Consider the following 12940-nt stretch of genomic DNA (forward strand, 5'->3'; position numbering starts at 1 on the left):
ATCAGGAGGGAACAAGAATTGCCATAAGAGTCTGACAGTCCATCTCAGCAGAGAGAGCAAGAGGAGGACGAGGAGGTGGATGCTGACATCGGCTCAGACAATCAGGCTGACGCTGAAGCCATGCCATTGCCCCCCTGTAGACCGCATGAAAGGGCTCGTAGTGGCATGATACTTGCAAGACTCTTTGGTCGGAGCTCATTATAGAGCGCTTTGCTTGAAAGAATGTTGGTGGTATTTACAAGGCTGACATACTGCTGGGTGTGCAGGTCATACATCAATGGAAGGCATCACCTTGGTGACAGTTAAAGTTTAAGTTGATTGAAGTTAAGTGTAATTATATCCTTTGATGTTAAGGAATCACCAGCGTGTAAGGGTGCAGCTATCTGAGCCAATGCGCAACAAGGTTTTGACAAATAAAAAACATTTAAACCGAACATTTGTCTAAAATCATGTACTTCTGTAAAAACCAACCCTCCCCCCATAACATAATCGAAATTCCAGACAATGCAGTCCAGAACCAGGCTGTGTTGGAACGTACGAAAGCGACCTTCTTATCAGTGGCAGGTCCGGCATTATACGAAACCCTTGTAAATCTGCTTGTGCCTGACGAGCCAAAGGACACAATGCTTAAAGAGATTTTAACGAAGCTGGAGCAGCATGATAACCCCAAACCATTAGAAATTGCTGAAAGCTATCGTTTCAGGATTCAGAATCAAAAGGCGGATGAAAGTATCACTGATTACGTTATAGCATTAAAAAAGCTATTGATGCACTGCCATTTTGGAAACTTTCAAAACCGAACATTACGGGATCGTTTTGTTTGTAGTGTGAAAAATGATGCGATCAGAAGGAAGTTATTGACGACAGATGACTTAACTTTTGAGATTGCTTGTCAGACAGCGAGGTCGATGAGCATGGCTGAACAATATTACCAAGGTAAATCACCTGCAGGTTCAAATTAAAAGACGGCCATGGCCGAAAGTCTCAGAAACTGAAAATTCTAACAGCGTCGATGTCGTGCTGAAGGTACCTAGGACAACACATTGCTCAAAGTTGTCCATATGTGAAGGCAGAGTGTTTCTTCTGCAGAAAGACTGGGCATCTTGCGAAGGCATGCCGACTGAAGGGTAAACCAGTTTCTAAAGCTATGAGTCCAGCGTTCAAAGCTATGAGTAGAACTCAAAGAGACTACATAGCATGGAAGAACAACAACAGGACGAGGAGATGTTAGAATTACACATCATCAGGAGCACGAGGTTAACGGACAGCGATTCAGAAAGCATCAAAATCCACATAGATGTTGCGGGATTCAAGATACCAATAGAAATTGACACGGGTGCCTCCGTGAGTGTAGTACCAGAGTCATTGTACCGCGACAAATTGCGTAATTTTCAATTGGATAAATCCAAGATAGAGCTGCGAGGCTACTCGGGAGAGAAAATTCCTGTAGTAGGCCGTATCACCGTACCGGTGAAATATAAAAATCAATTTCTGAACTTGCCTCTAATAGTAGTGAAAGAAGACAAGACTGCTTTACTAGGACGAAATTGGTTGAGCTCATTGAAGCTGGATTGGAGTAAGATTTTCCATGTGGAAGCGAGATTTTCATCAACGGATGAGGTTATCAAGAGTTATCCGAAGGTGCTCTGCGAAACGGGCAGTCCGATCCAAGGCTTCAAGGCGAGTGTCAGGGTACAAAAGGACGCTAGATTTGTTTACTGCAAGCCACGTTCCATACCATTTGCACTCAAGGAGAAAGTTGAGCAAGAGTTCAAAAGACCAGAGACTGAGAACATTATTTCTAAGATAGATCGATGTAATTGGGCTACACCCATTGTTGTTGTACCTAAGTCCGATGGTAAGGTAAAATTGTGTGCTGATTATAAAGTAACCATAAACCAGGTTCTAGAGGGTAATGTCCCCAATACATTGCCAAATATAGAAGATTTGTTCACAACACTGACAGGTGGTCAGATCTTCTCAAAACTGGATCTTACGAATGCCTACTTACAGCTTGAACTAGATGAGGAGTCCAAGTCATGCTTGACTATAACTACTCTTCTAGGTCTGTATCAATTTAATAGGCTACCGTTTGGAGTGTCTTCCGCCCCTGCCATATTCCAAGGCATGATGAACCAGATTTTTCAAGGTATTGAAGGGGTAGCATGTTATTTGGTTGATATATTAATTTCAGCACCAAATAGGCAAATTCATAAGAACATATTGAATGAAGTACTCAAATGGATAGAGAAGCACAGTGTACGAGTATCTGCTCGTAAGTGTGAGTTATTTAAAAACTCTGTGGAGTACTTAGGGTACAGAGTAGACAAAGATGGTTTACATCCAACCATGGGAAAGCTGGATGCAATCAGAAATGCACCCACTCCCAAGAATGTCGCTGAACTTCGATCATTTTTGGGTCTTTTGAACTATTATGGCAAGTTCCTACCAAATTTGGCTACAGTATTACATCCACTGAATGAACTATTGAAAAAACAGCTCCATTGGAAGTGGTCAAAAGAATGCGATACAGCATTCAAGGAGTGTAAAAGCAAATTGGTAGAGGGCACTATGTTAATTCACTATGGCATATCTAAGGAGATTAAGCTAGCATGCGATGCCTCTCCATATGGATTTGGGGCAGTAAGCTCTCATGTATTAAGTAGTGGGGAGGAGAGACCAATTGCTTTTGCTTCATGCACTCTCAGTGCCAATGAGAGTAATTATTCGCAAATTGAAAGGGAAGTTTTGGCATTCATTTTTGGGGTCAAGAAGTTCCACAAATACTTGTATGGTCATAAGTTTACCATCGTTACAGACTATAAGCCCCGAACAGCAATCCTCCATCCAAAGTCCCCAGTTCCAACATTAGATGCAGCCCGAATGCAGAGATGGGCTTTGATTTTGTCAGCATATACATATGATATTGAATACAGATGATCAGCCAATCACAGTAGTGCTGATGCAATGTCTAGATTGTCTTCCCCATCACAAGTTACACCTGATAGGGAAGAACTGTTCTATTTTTCATACATTGATGAACTACCAGTCACAGCTGAAGAGATTGGTAGAGCAACCAAATGTGACCCAGTGATGTCAAAGGTGTATGATTATATTGCAAATGGATGGCCAAACCATGTAACAGACAAAGATATACATCCATTCTTCATTCGAAGGAATGAATTATCAGTTGATAAAGATTTTACCATGTAGGATGCAAGAGTGGTTATACCAAATAAATTTAGGTCCAAATTATGAGGAGACCTCCATGACCAGCACCAGGGAATGTGCTTGACCAAGAGTTTTGCGCATAGTTATTTATGGTGGCCAGGTCTTGATCAAGATATAGAGTACGTCGTGAGTCAGTGTGCGACATGTCAATCGGTAAGCAAGCAACCACCATCAGTACCATAAGAGCCATGGAAATGGCCTCCCACGGTGTGGCAAAGGCTACATATTGATTTTGCTGAGCTAGAAGGACAACAATTGTGCATTGTGATTGATAGCCATTGGAAGTGGGTTGAGATGTACCCATTGTAGAAAATAACAAGTAAAACATCAGACATTTTGCGAAGATTATTTTCTTCATTTGGCCTCCCTGAAGAAATTGTTTCGTATCATCGACCACAATTTTGTTCCGAAGAATTTGCACAGTTCATGAGCAAAAATGGTGTGAAACATACCAAGGTTCCACCATACCACACTCTTTCAAATGGTGCAGCAGAGCAACAAATTGTAAAACTTGCCCTCATAAAACAAATGTAAGATCCAAATCGAAGGAAACGACAGTTGTCATTGGATCACAAATTGGCTAATTTTTAAATTACATCTCATAATACTCACACAACTACTGGTAAAACAGCAGCAGAGTTGTTTCTCAAACGACAGTCACGAACCAGATTCTCGTTGTTAAATCCAAATTTGGCACAGTCCGTAGAAGAGACACAATTAAGACTGAAAGAGAATCATGATAGAGGTAGAGCAAAAAAGAGAAGTGTGAAATTAAACCAGAAGGTGAGAGTGAAGAACCATCACCATAAATGGGTAAAGTGGTTACTCGGAAGAGTAGTGAAGAGATGTGGCCCTCGCACATATTTGGTAAAGATGTTTGATAATGGACAGGTTAGGTTTGTTCATATTGATCATATTTTACCTACAGACATGGAAGGAGTTGAAGGTGGGAATGATTCAATTATTTATGACTCATCAGATAGTTTTGATATACCAGTAGCATATCCTACATCTAATATACTGGAAACAAATCCAAGAGAAAATCAGCATGTAAGTCTGAGTCCGAGTCAGGAAAACAAAGAGCATGAAGTTAGAGTGAGTTCAAATGAAAATCAAGGAAATTCCAAGGAGGAAAACATTCCTCAGGATGAGTCTCGAATGAGTTTAAATTCGACACCATGTTTGGAAGGTTCTGTTCAAGAGCAAAATTATCCACTTCGAAACAGAAAACAAGTGGTAAAGTTAAATTTGTAATAATATTAAAAATAAGACTATATCCTGTGTTATGTATAAACATGCAAGTTGCGTATGCTGTCTGTTATAATAACTTCTTCATTAACGAGGGAGAAGTGTAATGTCTGTCAGCTTGTAATGTTTGTAGCTCCACACTGTGGATGTGGACGTATTGTGTACTGCAACTACAGAGTTAATAATTAAACAGAAGCAGCAGGTTCCGGTGACTTCCGAGAGAGCTGCTTGCCATGTTCGAAAGCTGTGTGTGCTGTGCTCTGTGAATATATCACACCACCCTTTTTCTTTAAGGGCATATGTTTGGCCTGAACCCTCTGGTTCTCCTCCTTGAATGCCTCCCACTGCCAAATCAATTCTCAACTTAGCAAAGTTAGCTTTTCCCCAATTTGGGACTTTTACTCCTGGTCGATCCTTGTCCTTATCCATAACTACCTTGAATCTGACTGAATTATGGTCACTGGCACCCAAGTGCTCTCCCATTGATACCCCTTCCACCTGCCCAGCTTCATTCCCCAAAACTAAATCCAGAACCGCCCCCTCCTGTGTTGGACTTGTTACATAATGACTTTAGCAGAAAACACTGGGTTACCTCTTGGGTTTAAGAGTAAGTACTTTGCTCAGCTCCGCACATTCTGGTGAATTAAACTCCAGCTGACTCTTCCATTTCTTCTTCTCGATGCTATAATAATAGAGTAAAAACGTGGTTTCATGAAAATAATTGAAATAAAGGCTTTGCAGATAGAACCACTATTTGCATCGAATACTAGATTATATTTCAAGTTATTTCCATTGACCCTAAACCTAACTGTAAAACAAAGGCTTCTATTTATTGAAATTCTATCAGTGGCATCGAGACAACTCACATCTAGATTTTATGTTGTACTGATTATAAAAGAAGCACTTTGCATCTTATTCTTCATATGTTCTTGAGCTTGTCATCTGTTTAGTAAGCCAATAATAATTTGCTGTTTTGAGATATTACCGTAAACTTCAGTTTTGGGCATTTTGGGCAGGATAGATTATCCTTCGAGGGTGCACAGCGCAGTTTCACTCGACTGATACCAGGGCTTAAACATAGAAACATAGGGCCCAAGTTTCCACAAGAAAAAAAACGGGCGCCCCTCCGAGCTGGGCGCCCGTTTTTCGCGCCTAAAAAAATCCTCGGTATTCTCCACCGACTTACAGGTCCTGAGGCCCCCGGCGCAGCCAGCACGAGCTGTGGGGGGGGGGGGGGTGATGGAGCCAGGTCCCGGCGCTGAAAACAGTGCCGGGACCTCTGCACATGCGCACGACAGTCGGCATGCAAGTGCAGTAGCTCCAGGCGCTGAACTGTGTGGGAGGGGCCCGAAGCACGCAGCCCCTAGCCCTGGCTGAATGGCCTCACTGGGGCTGCGTGAATGAGGCTCCTCCCACGGCCAGCTCCGGCTCCCCGCCCCCGACCCGACACCCGCTCCGCCCCCCGCCCCCGCCGACCACACCCGACGTCCGCTCCCCCCCCTGACCCGACCCGACACCCGCTCACCCCCGACCCGACTCCCGCTCCCCTCCCCCGACACCCGCTCCGCCCCCGCCGACCAGACCCGATGTCCGCTCCCCCCCGTGACCCGACCCGACTCCCGCTCCCCTCCCCCGACACCGCTCCCCCCCCCCCGACACCCGCTTTCCCCCCCCCCGACACCCGCTTTCCCCCCCCCCGACACCCGCTTTCTCCCCCCCCCGACACCCGCTTTCCCCCCCCAACACCCGCTTTCCCCCCCGACACCCGCTTTTCCCCCCCCGACACCCGCTTTCCCCCCCCCGACACCCACTTTCCCCCCCCCTGACACCACCTTCCCCCCCCCGACACCCGCTTTCCCCCCCCCCGACACCGGCTTTCCCCCCCCCCGACACCCGCTTTCCCCCCCCCGACACCCGCTTTCCCCCGACACCCGCTTTCCCCCCCCCGACACCCGCTTTCCCCCCCCGACACCCGCTTTCCCCCGACACCCGCTTTCCCCCCCCCGACACCCGCTTTCCCCCCCCGACACCCGCTTTCCCCCCCCGATACCCGCTTTCCCCCCCCCCCCGACACCCGCTTCCCCCCCCCCCGACACCCGCTTCCCCCCCCCCCGACACCCGCTTTCCCCCCCCCCCACCAGACACCCGCTTCCCCCCCCCCCGACACCCGCTTTCCCCCCCCCCCACCAGACACCCGCTTTCCCCCCTCCCCCGACACCCGCTTCCCCCCCCGGCCGACACCCGCTTTCCCCCCCCCCCACCAGACACCCGCTTTCCCCCCCCCCGACACCCGCTTTCCCCCCCCCGACACCCGCTTTCCCCCCCCCGACACCCGCTTTCCCCCCCCGACACCCGCTTTCCCCCCCCGACACCCGCTTTCCCCCCCCCGACACCCGCTTTCCCCCCCCCGACACCCGCTTTCCCCCCCCCCCGACACCCGCTTTCCCCCCCCCCGACATCCGCTTTCCCCCCCCCCGACATCCGCTTTCCCCCCCCCCGACACCCGCTTTCCCCCCCCGACACCCGCTTTCCCCCCCCCGACACCCGCTTTCCCCCCCCCCGACATCCGCTTTCCCCCCCCCCGACATCCGCTTTCCCCCCCCCCGACACCCGCTTTCCCCCCCACGACATCCGCTTTCCCCCCCCCGACACCCGCTTTCCCCCCCCCCGACACCCGCTTTCCCCCCCCGACACCCGCTTTCCCCCCCCCGACACCCGCTTTCCCCCCCTCCGATACCCGCGTTCCCCCCCCCCGACACCCGCTTCCCCCCCCCCCGACACCCGCTTTCCCCCCCCCCGACACCCGTTCACCCCCCCCCGACACCCGCTTCCCCCCCCGACACCCGCTTTCCCCCCCCCCCGACACCCGCTTTCCCCCCCCCGACACCCGCTTCCCCCCCCCCGACACCCGCTTTCCCCCGACACCCGCTTTCCCCCCCCCCGACACCCGCTTCCCCCCCCCCCCGACACCCGCTTTCCCCCCACCCGACACCCGCTTTCCCCCCCCGACACCCGCTTTCCCCCCCCCCGACACCCGCTTTCCCCCCCCCGATACCCGCTTTCCCCCCCCCCCGACACCCGCTTCCCCCCCCCCGACACCCGCTTCCCCCCCCCGACACCCGCTTTCCCCCCCCCACCAGACACCCGCTTCCCCCCCCCCCGACACCCGCTTTCCCCCCCCACCAGACACCCGCTTCCACCCCCCCGACATCCGCTTTCCCCCCCCCCGACACCCGCTTCCCCCCCCCCCGACACCCGCTTTCCCCCCCCACCAGACACCCGCTTCCACCCCCCCGACACCCGCTTTCCCCCCCCCGACACCCGCTTTCCCCCCCCGACACCCGCTTTCCCCCCCCCGACACCCGCTTTCCCCCCCCTCCGACACCCGCTTCCACCCCCCCCGACACCCGCTTTCCCCCCCCCGACACCCGCTTTCCCCCCCCCGACACCCGCTTTCCCCCCCGATACCCGCTTCCCCCCCCCCCGACACCCGCTTTCCCCCCCCCGACACCCGCTTTCCCCCCCCCCCCGACACCCGCTTTCCCCCCCCCCCGACACCCGCTTTCCCCCCCCCCGACACCCGCTTCCCCCCCCCGACAACCGCTTTCCCCCCCCCCCCCGACACCCGCTTCCCCCCCCCGACACCCGCTTTCCCCCCCCCTCCCCGACACCCGCTTCCCCCCCCCCGACATCCGCTTTCCCCCCCCCCGACACCCGCTTCCCCCCCCCCGACACCCGCTTCCCCCCCCCGATACCCGCTTTCCCCCCCCCCGACACCCGCTTTCCCCCCCCCGACACCCGCTTTCCCCCCCCCCCGACACCCGGTTTCCCCCCCCCCTCCCCGACACCCGCTTTCCCCCCCCCCCGACACCCGCTTTCCCCCCCCCGACACCCGCTTTCCCCCCCCCCGACACCCGCTTCCCCCCCCCGACACCCGCTTTCCCCCCCCCCGACACCCGCTTCCCCCCCCCCCCCGACACCCGCTTCCCCCCCCCCCCCGGACACCCGCTTTCCCCCCCCCGACACCCGCTTTCCCCCCCCGACACCCGCTTTCCCCCCCCCGACACCCGCTCCCCCCCCCCGACACCCGCTTTCCCCCCACCCGACACCCGCTTTCCCCCCACCCCCGACACCCGCTTCCCCCCCCCCGACACCCGCTTCCCCCCCACCAGACACCCGCTTTCCCCCCCCCCGACACCCGCTTTCCCCCCCCGACACCCGCTTTCCCCCCCCGACACCCGCTTCCCCCCCCCCCGATACCCGCTTTCCCCCCCCCCCGACACCCGCTTTCCCCCCCCCCGACACCCGCTTTCCCCCCCCCGACACCCGCTTTCCCCCCCCCCCCGACACCCGCTTCCCCCCCCCCCCGACACCCGCTTCCCCCCCCCCCCGACACCCGCTTCCCCCCCCCCCCCGACACCCGCTTCCCCCCCCGACACCCGCTTTCCCCCCCCCCCCGGCACCCGCTTTCCCCCCCCCGACACCCGCTTTCCCCCCCCCCCCGACACCCGCTTTCCCCCCCCCCCGACACCCGCTTTCCCCCCCCCCCGACACCCGCTTTCCCCCCCCCCGACACCCGCTTCCCCCCCCCCCGACACCCGCTTTCCCCCCCCCTCCCCGACACCCGCTTTCCCCCCCCCCGACATCCGCTTTCCCCCCCCCCGACACCCGCTTTCCCCCCCCCCGACACCCGCTTTCCCCCTCCCCCCGACACCCGCTTTCCCCCCCCGACACCCGCTTTCCCCCCCCCGACACCCGCTTTCCCCCCCCCCCGACACCCGCTTTCCCCCCCCCCCGACACCCGCTTTCCCCCCCCCCGACACCCGCTTCCCCCCCCCGACACCCGCTTTCCCCCCCCCGACACCCGCTTTCCCCCCCCCCGACACCCGACACCCGCTTTCCACCCCCCCGACACCCGCTTTCCCCCCCCCCCGACACCCGCTTTCCCCCCCCCCCGACACCCGCTTTCCCCCCCCCCCCCGACACCCGCTTTCCCCCCCCCCCCGACACCCGCTTTCCCCCCCCCCCCGACACCCGCTTTCCCCCCCCCCCCGGACACCCGCTTTCCCCCCCTCCGGACACCCGCTTTCCCCCCCTCCGGACACCCGCTTTCCCCCCCCCCCGACACCCGCTTTCCCCCCCCCCGACACCCGCTTTCCCCCAGCGACACCCAATCCTCCCCCGCCCCGAAACCGGCTCCTCCCCCCCCCGCGACATCCGCTCCCGCCACACGCCCTGACACCCGCTCCTCCCCCCCCCACCCGACCTGACACCCGCTCCACCACGTCCCCCCCGTGACCTGACACCCGCTCCTCCCCCACCCACCCCCGACCTCACCCCCGCTCCTCCCCCCCTACCCGACCTGACACCCGCTCCACCACGCCCCCCCCGCGACCTGACACCCCCCCCCCGCCACCTGACACCCCCCCCCCGCGACCTGACCCCCCCCCCCCGCGACCTGACACCCCCCCCCCGCGACCTGACACCCCCCCCCCCGCGACCTGACACCCCCCCCCGCGACCTGACACCCCCCCCCGCGACCTGACACCCCCCGCGACCTGACAACCCCCCCCCCCCGCGACCTGACACCACCCCCCCCCGCGACTTGACACCCACCCCCCCCGCGACCTGACACCGCCCCCCTGACACCCCCCCCCCGACACCCGCCCCCCGACATCCCCCCCCCACCGCGACCTGACACCGCCCCCCCCCTGACACCCGCCCCCCGACAACCCCCCCCCCCCCGCGACCTGACACCGCCCCCCCCGCGACCTGACACCACCCCCCCCGCGGCCTGACACCCCCCCTACCCGGCGACCTGACACCCCCCCCCGGCGACCTGACACCCCCCCCCCCCCGGCGACCTGACACCCCCCCCCCCGGCGACCTGACACACACCCCCCCCCCCCCCCCGGCGACCTGACACCCCCCCCCCCCCCCGGCGACCTGACACACCCCCCCCCCCCCCGGCGACCTGACACCCCCCCCCGGCGACCTGACACCCCCCCCCCCCCGGCGACCTGACACCCCCACCCCCCCCCCCCCCGGCGACCTGACACCCCCACCCCCCCCCCCCCGGCGACCTGACACCCCCACCCCCCCCCCCACCCCACCCACCCCCCCGGCGACCTGACACCCGCCCCCCTCCCCCGCGACCTGACACCCGCTCCTGCCCCGCCCCCGACCTTACACCCGCTCCTGCCCCGCCCCCGACCTGACACCCGCCCCTCCCCCCCCCGACCTGACACCCGCTCCTCCACCCCCCCCCCGACCTGACACCCGCTCCTCCCCCTCCCCAACGATCTGACACCCGCTCCTCCCTCCTCCCCCTCCCTCCCCTCTCCTCTCCCTCCCTCTCCTCTCCCCCTCCCCCCCTCTCCCTCCCCCCTCTCCCTCCCCCCCTCTCCCTCCTTCCTCCCCCTCCCTCCCCTCTCCTCCTCCCTCCCCTCTCCTCCTCCCTCCCCTCTCCTCCTCCCTCCCCCTCTCCTCCTCCCTCCCTCCTCCCTCCCCCTCTCTTCCTCCTCCCTCCCTCCCCTCCCCTCCTCCTCCTCCTCCCTCCCTCCTCCCTCCCCCTCTCCCCTCCCTCCCTCCCCTCCCCTCCTCCCCTCCCCTCCTCCCTCCTCCTCCCTCCCTCCTCCCTCCCCCTCCCCTCTCCTCCTCCCTCCCTCCCCTCTCCTCTCCCTCCCTCCTCCTCTCCCTCCCTCCCCTCTCCCTCCGTCTCCCTCTCCCTCTCCCTCCCTCTCCTCTCCCTCCGTCTCCCTCTCCCTCCCTCCCTCCCTCCCTCCTCCTCTCCCTCCCTCCCTCTCTGCCTCCCTCCCCCTCTCCTTCCCTCCCCTCCCTCCCTCCCTCTCCTCCCTCCCCTCTCTCCCTCCCCTCTCCCTCTCCTCTCCCCTCCCTCCCTCCCCTCCCTCCCTCCCCTCCCTCCCCTCCCTCCCTCCTCTCCCTCCCTCCCCTCTCCTCTCCCTCCCTCCTCCTCTCCCTCCCTCCCCTCTCCCTCCGTCTCCCTCTCCCTCCCTCTCCTCTCCCTCTGTCTCCCTCTCCCTCTCCCTCCCTCCCTCCCTCCCTCCCTCTCCCTCTCCCTCCCTCCCCCTCTCCCTCCCTCCCTCCCTCTCTGCCTCCCTCCCCCTCTCCTTCCCTCCCCTCCCTCCCTCCCCTCTCCTCCCTCCCCTCTCTCCCTCCCCTCTCCCTCTCCTCTCCCTCCCCTCCCTCCCTCCCCTCCCTCCCTCCCTCCCCTCTCCTCTCCACTCCCTCCCTACCCTCTCCCTCCCCTCTCCCTCTCATCTCCTCTCCCCTCTCCCTCCCTCCCTCCCTCTCCTCCCTCCCCTCTCCTCTCCCTCCCCTCTCCTCTCCCTCCCCTCTCCTCTCCTCTCCCTCCCCTCTCCTCTCCCTCCCCCCTCCTCTCCCTCCCCCCCTCTCACTCCTCTCCTCTCCCTCCCTCTCCCTCTCCTCTCCCTCTCCTCTCCCTCTCCCTCCCTCTCCTCTCCCTCTCCTCTCCCTCTCCTCTCCCTCTCCTCTCCCTCCTCTCCCTCTCCCTCCCTCTCCTCTCCCTCTCCTCTCCCTCTCCCTCCCTCTCCTCTCCCTCCCTCCCTCCCTCCCCTCTCCCCCTCCCTCTCCCTCCCCTCTCTCTCCCTCCCCTCTCCTTCCCTCCCTCTCCTCTCCCTCTCCCTCCCCTCTCCTCTCCCTCTCCCTCCCCTCTCATCCCCCTCCCCTCTCCTCTCCCTCCCTCTCCCTCTCTCCCTCCCTCCCTCTCCCTCCCTCCCCTTTCCTCTCCTCTCCCTCCCTCCCCTTTCCTCTCCTCTCCCTCCCTCCTCTCTCTCCTCTCCCCTCCCCTCTCCTGTCTCTCCCCTCCCTCCACTCTCCCTCCCTCCCCTCTCCCTCCCCTCTCCCTCCCTCCCCTCTCCCTCCCTCCCCTCTCCCTCCCTCCCCTCTCCCTCCCTCTCCTCTCCCTCCCCTCTCCTCTCCCTCCCTCCCTCCCTCCCTCCCTCTCCTCTCCCTCCCTCTCTCCCCTCTCCTCTCCCTCCCTCCCTCTCCCTCTCCCTCCCTCCCTCTCCTCTCCCTCCCCTCTCCTCTCCCTCCCCTCTCCCTCCCACCCCTCTCCCTCCCTCCCCTCTCCTCTACCTCCCTCCCTCCCTCTCCCTCCCGCCCCTATCCTCTCCCTCCCTCTCGCCCCTCTCATCTCCCTCCCTCCCCTCTCATCTCCCTCCCTCCCCCTCTCTCTTCCTCTACTCTCCCTCCCTCCCCTCTCCTCTCGATCCCCTCTCCTCTCCCTCCCTCCCCTCTCCTCCCCCTCCTTCTCCCTCCCTCTCCCTCTCCCTCCCTCCCTCTCCCTCCCTCCCTCTCCCTCCCTCCCTCTCCCTCCCTTCCTCCCTCTCCCTCCCTCCCCCCCCACTCTCCCTCTCACTCTCCCCCCCCTCTCCCTCCCTCCCCTCGCCCCTCTCTCCGTCCCCTCTCCTCTCCCTCC

At 60.1% G+C, this 12940-nt stretch overlaps 1 protein-coding gene across 1 annotated transcript in view; it reads right to left on the bottom strand.

Annotated features, from left to right (window-relative positions):
* Positions 1-12940, bottom strand: part of LOC139264149 (alpha-2,8-sialyltransferase 8F-like) — an 86352-nt gene that overhangs the window by 69205 nt on the left and 4207 nt on the right. The window contains exon 2 of the mRNA XM_070880235.1: positions 5072-5161. Within this exon, the coding sequence (XP_070736336.1) occupies positions 5072-5161 (90 nt within the window). The remainder of the gene's footprint in view (positions 1-5071; positions 5162-12940) is intronic.

Source organism: Pristiophorus japonicus, chromosome 5, assembly GCF_044704955.1.
Source record: "Pristiophorus japonicus isolate sPriJap1 chromosome 5, sPriJap1.hap1, whole genome shotgun sequence".
NCBI lineage: Eukaryota > Metazoa > Chordata > Chondrichthyes > Pristiophoridae > Pristiophorus > Pristiophorus japonicus.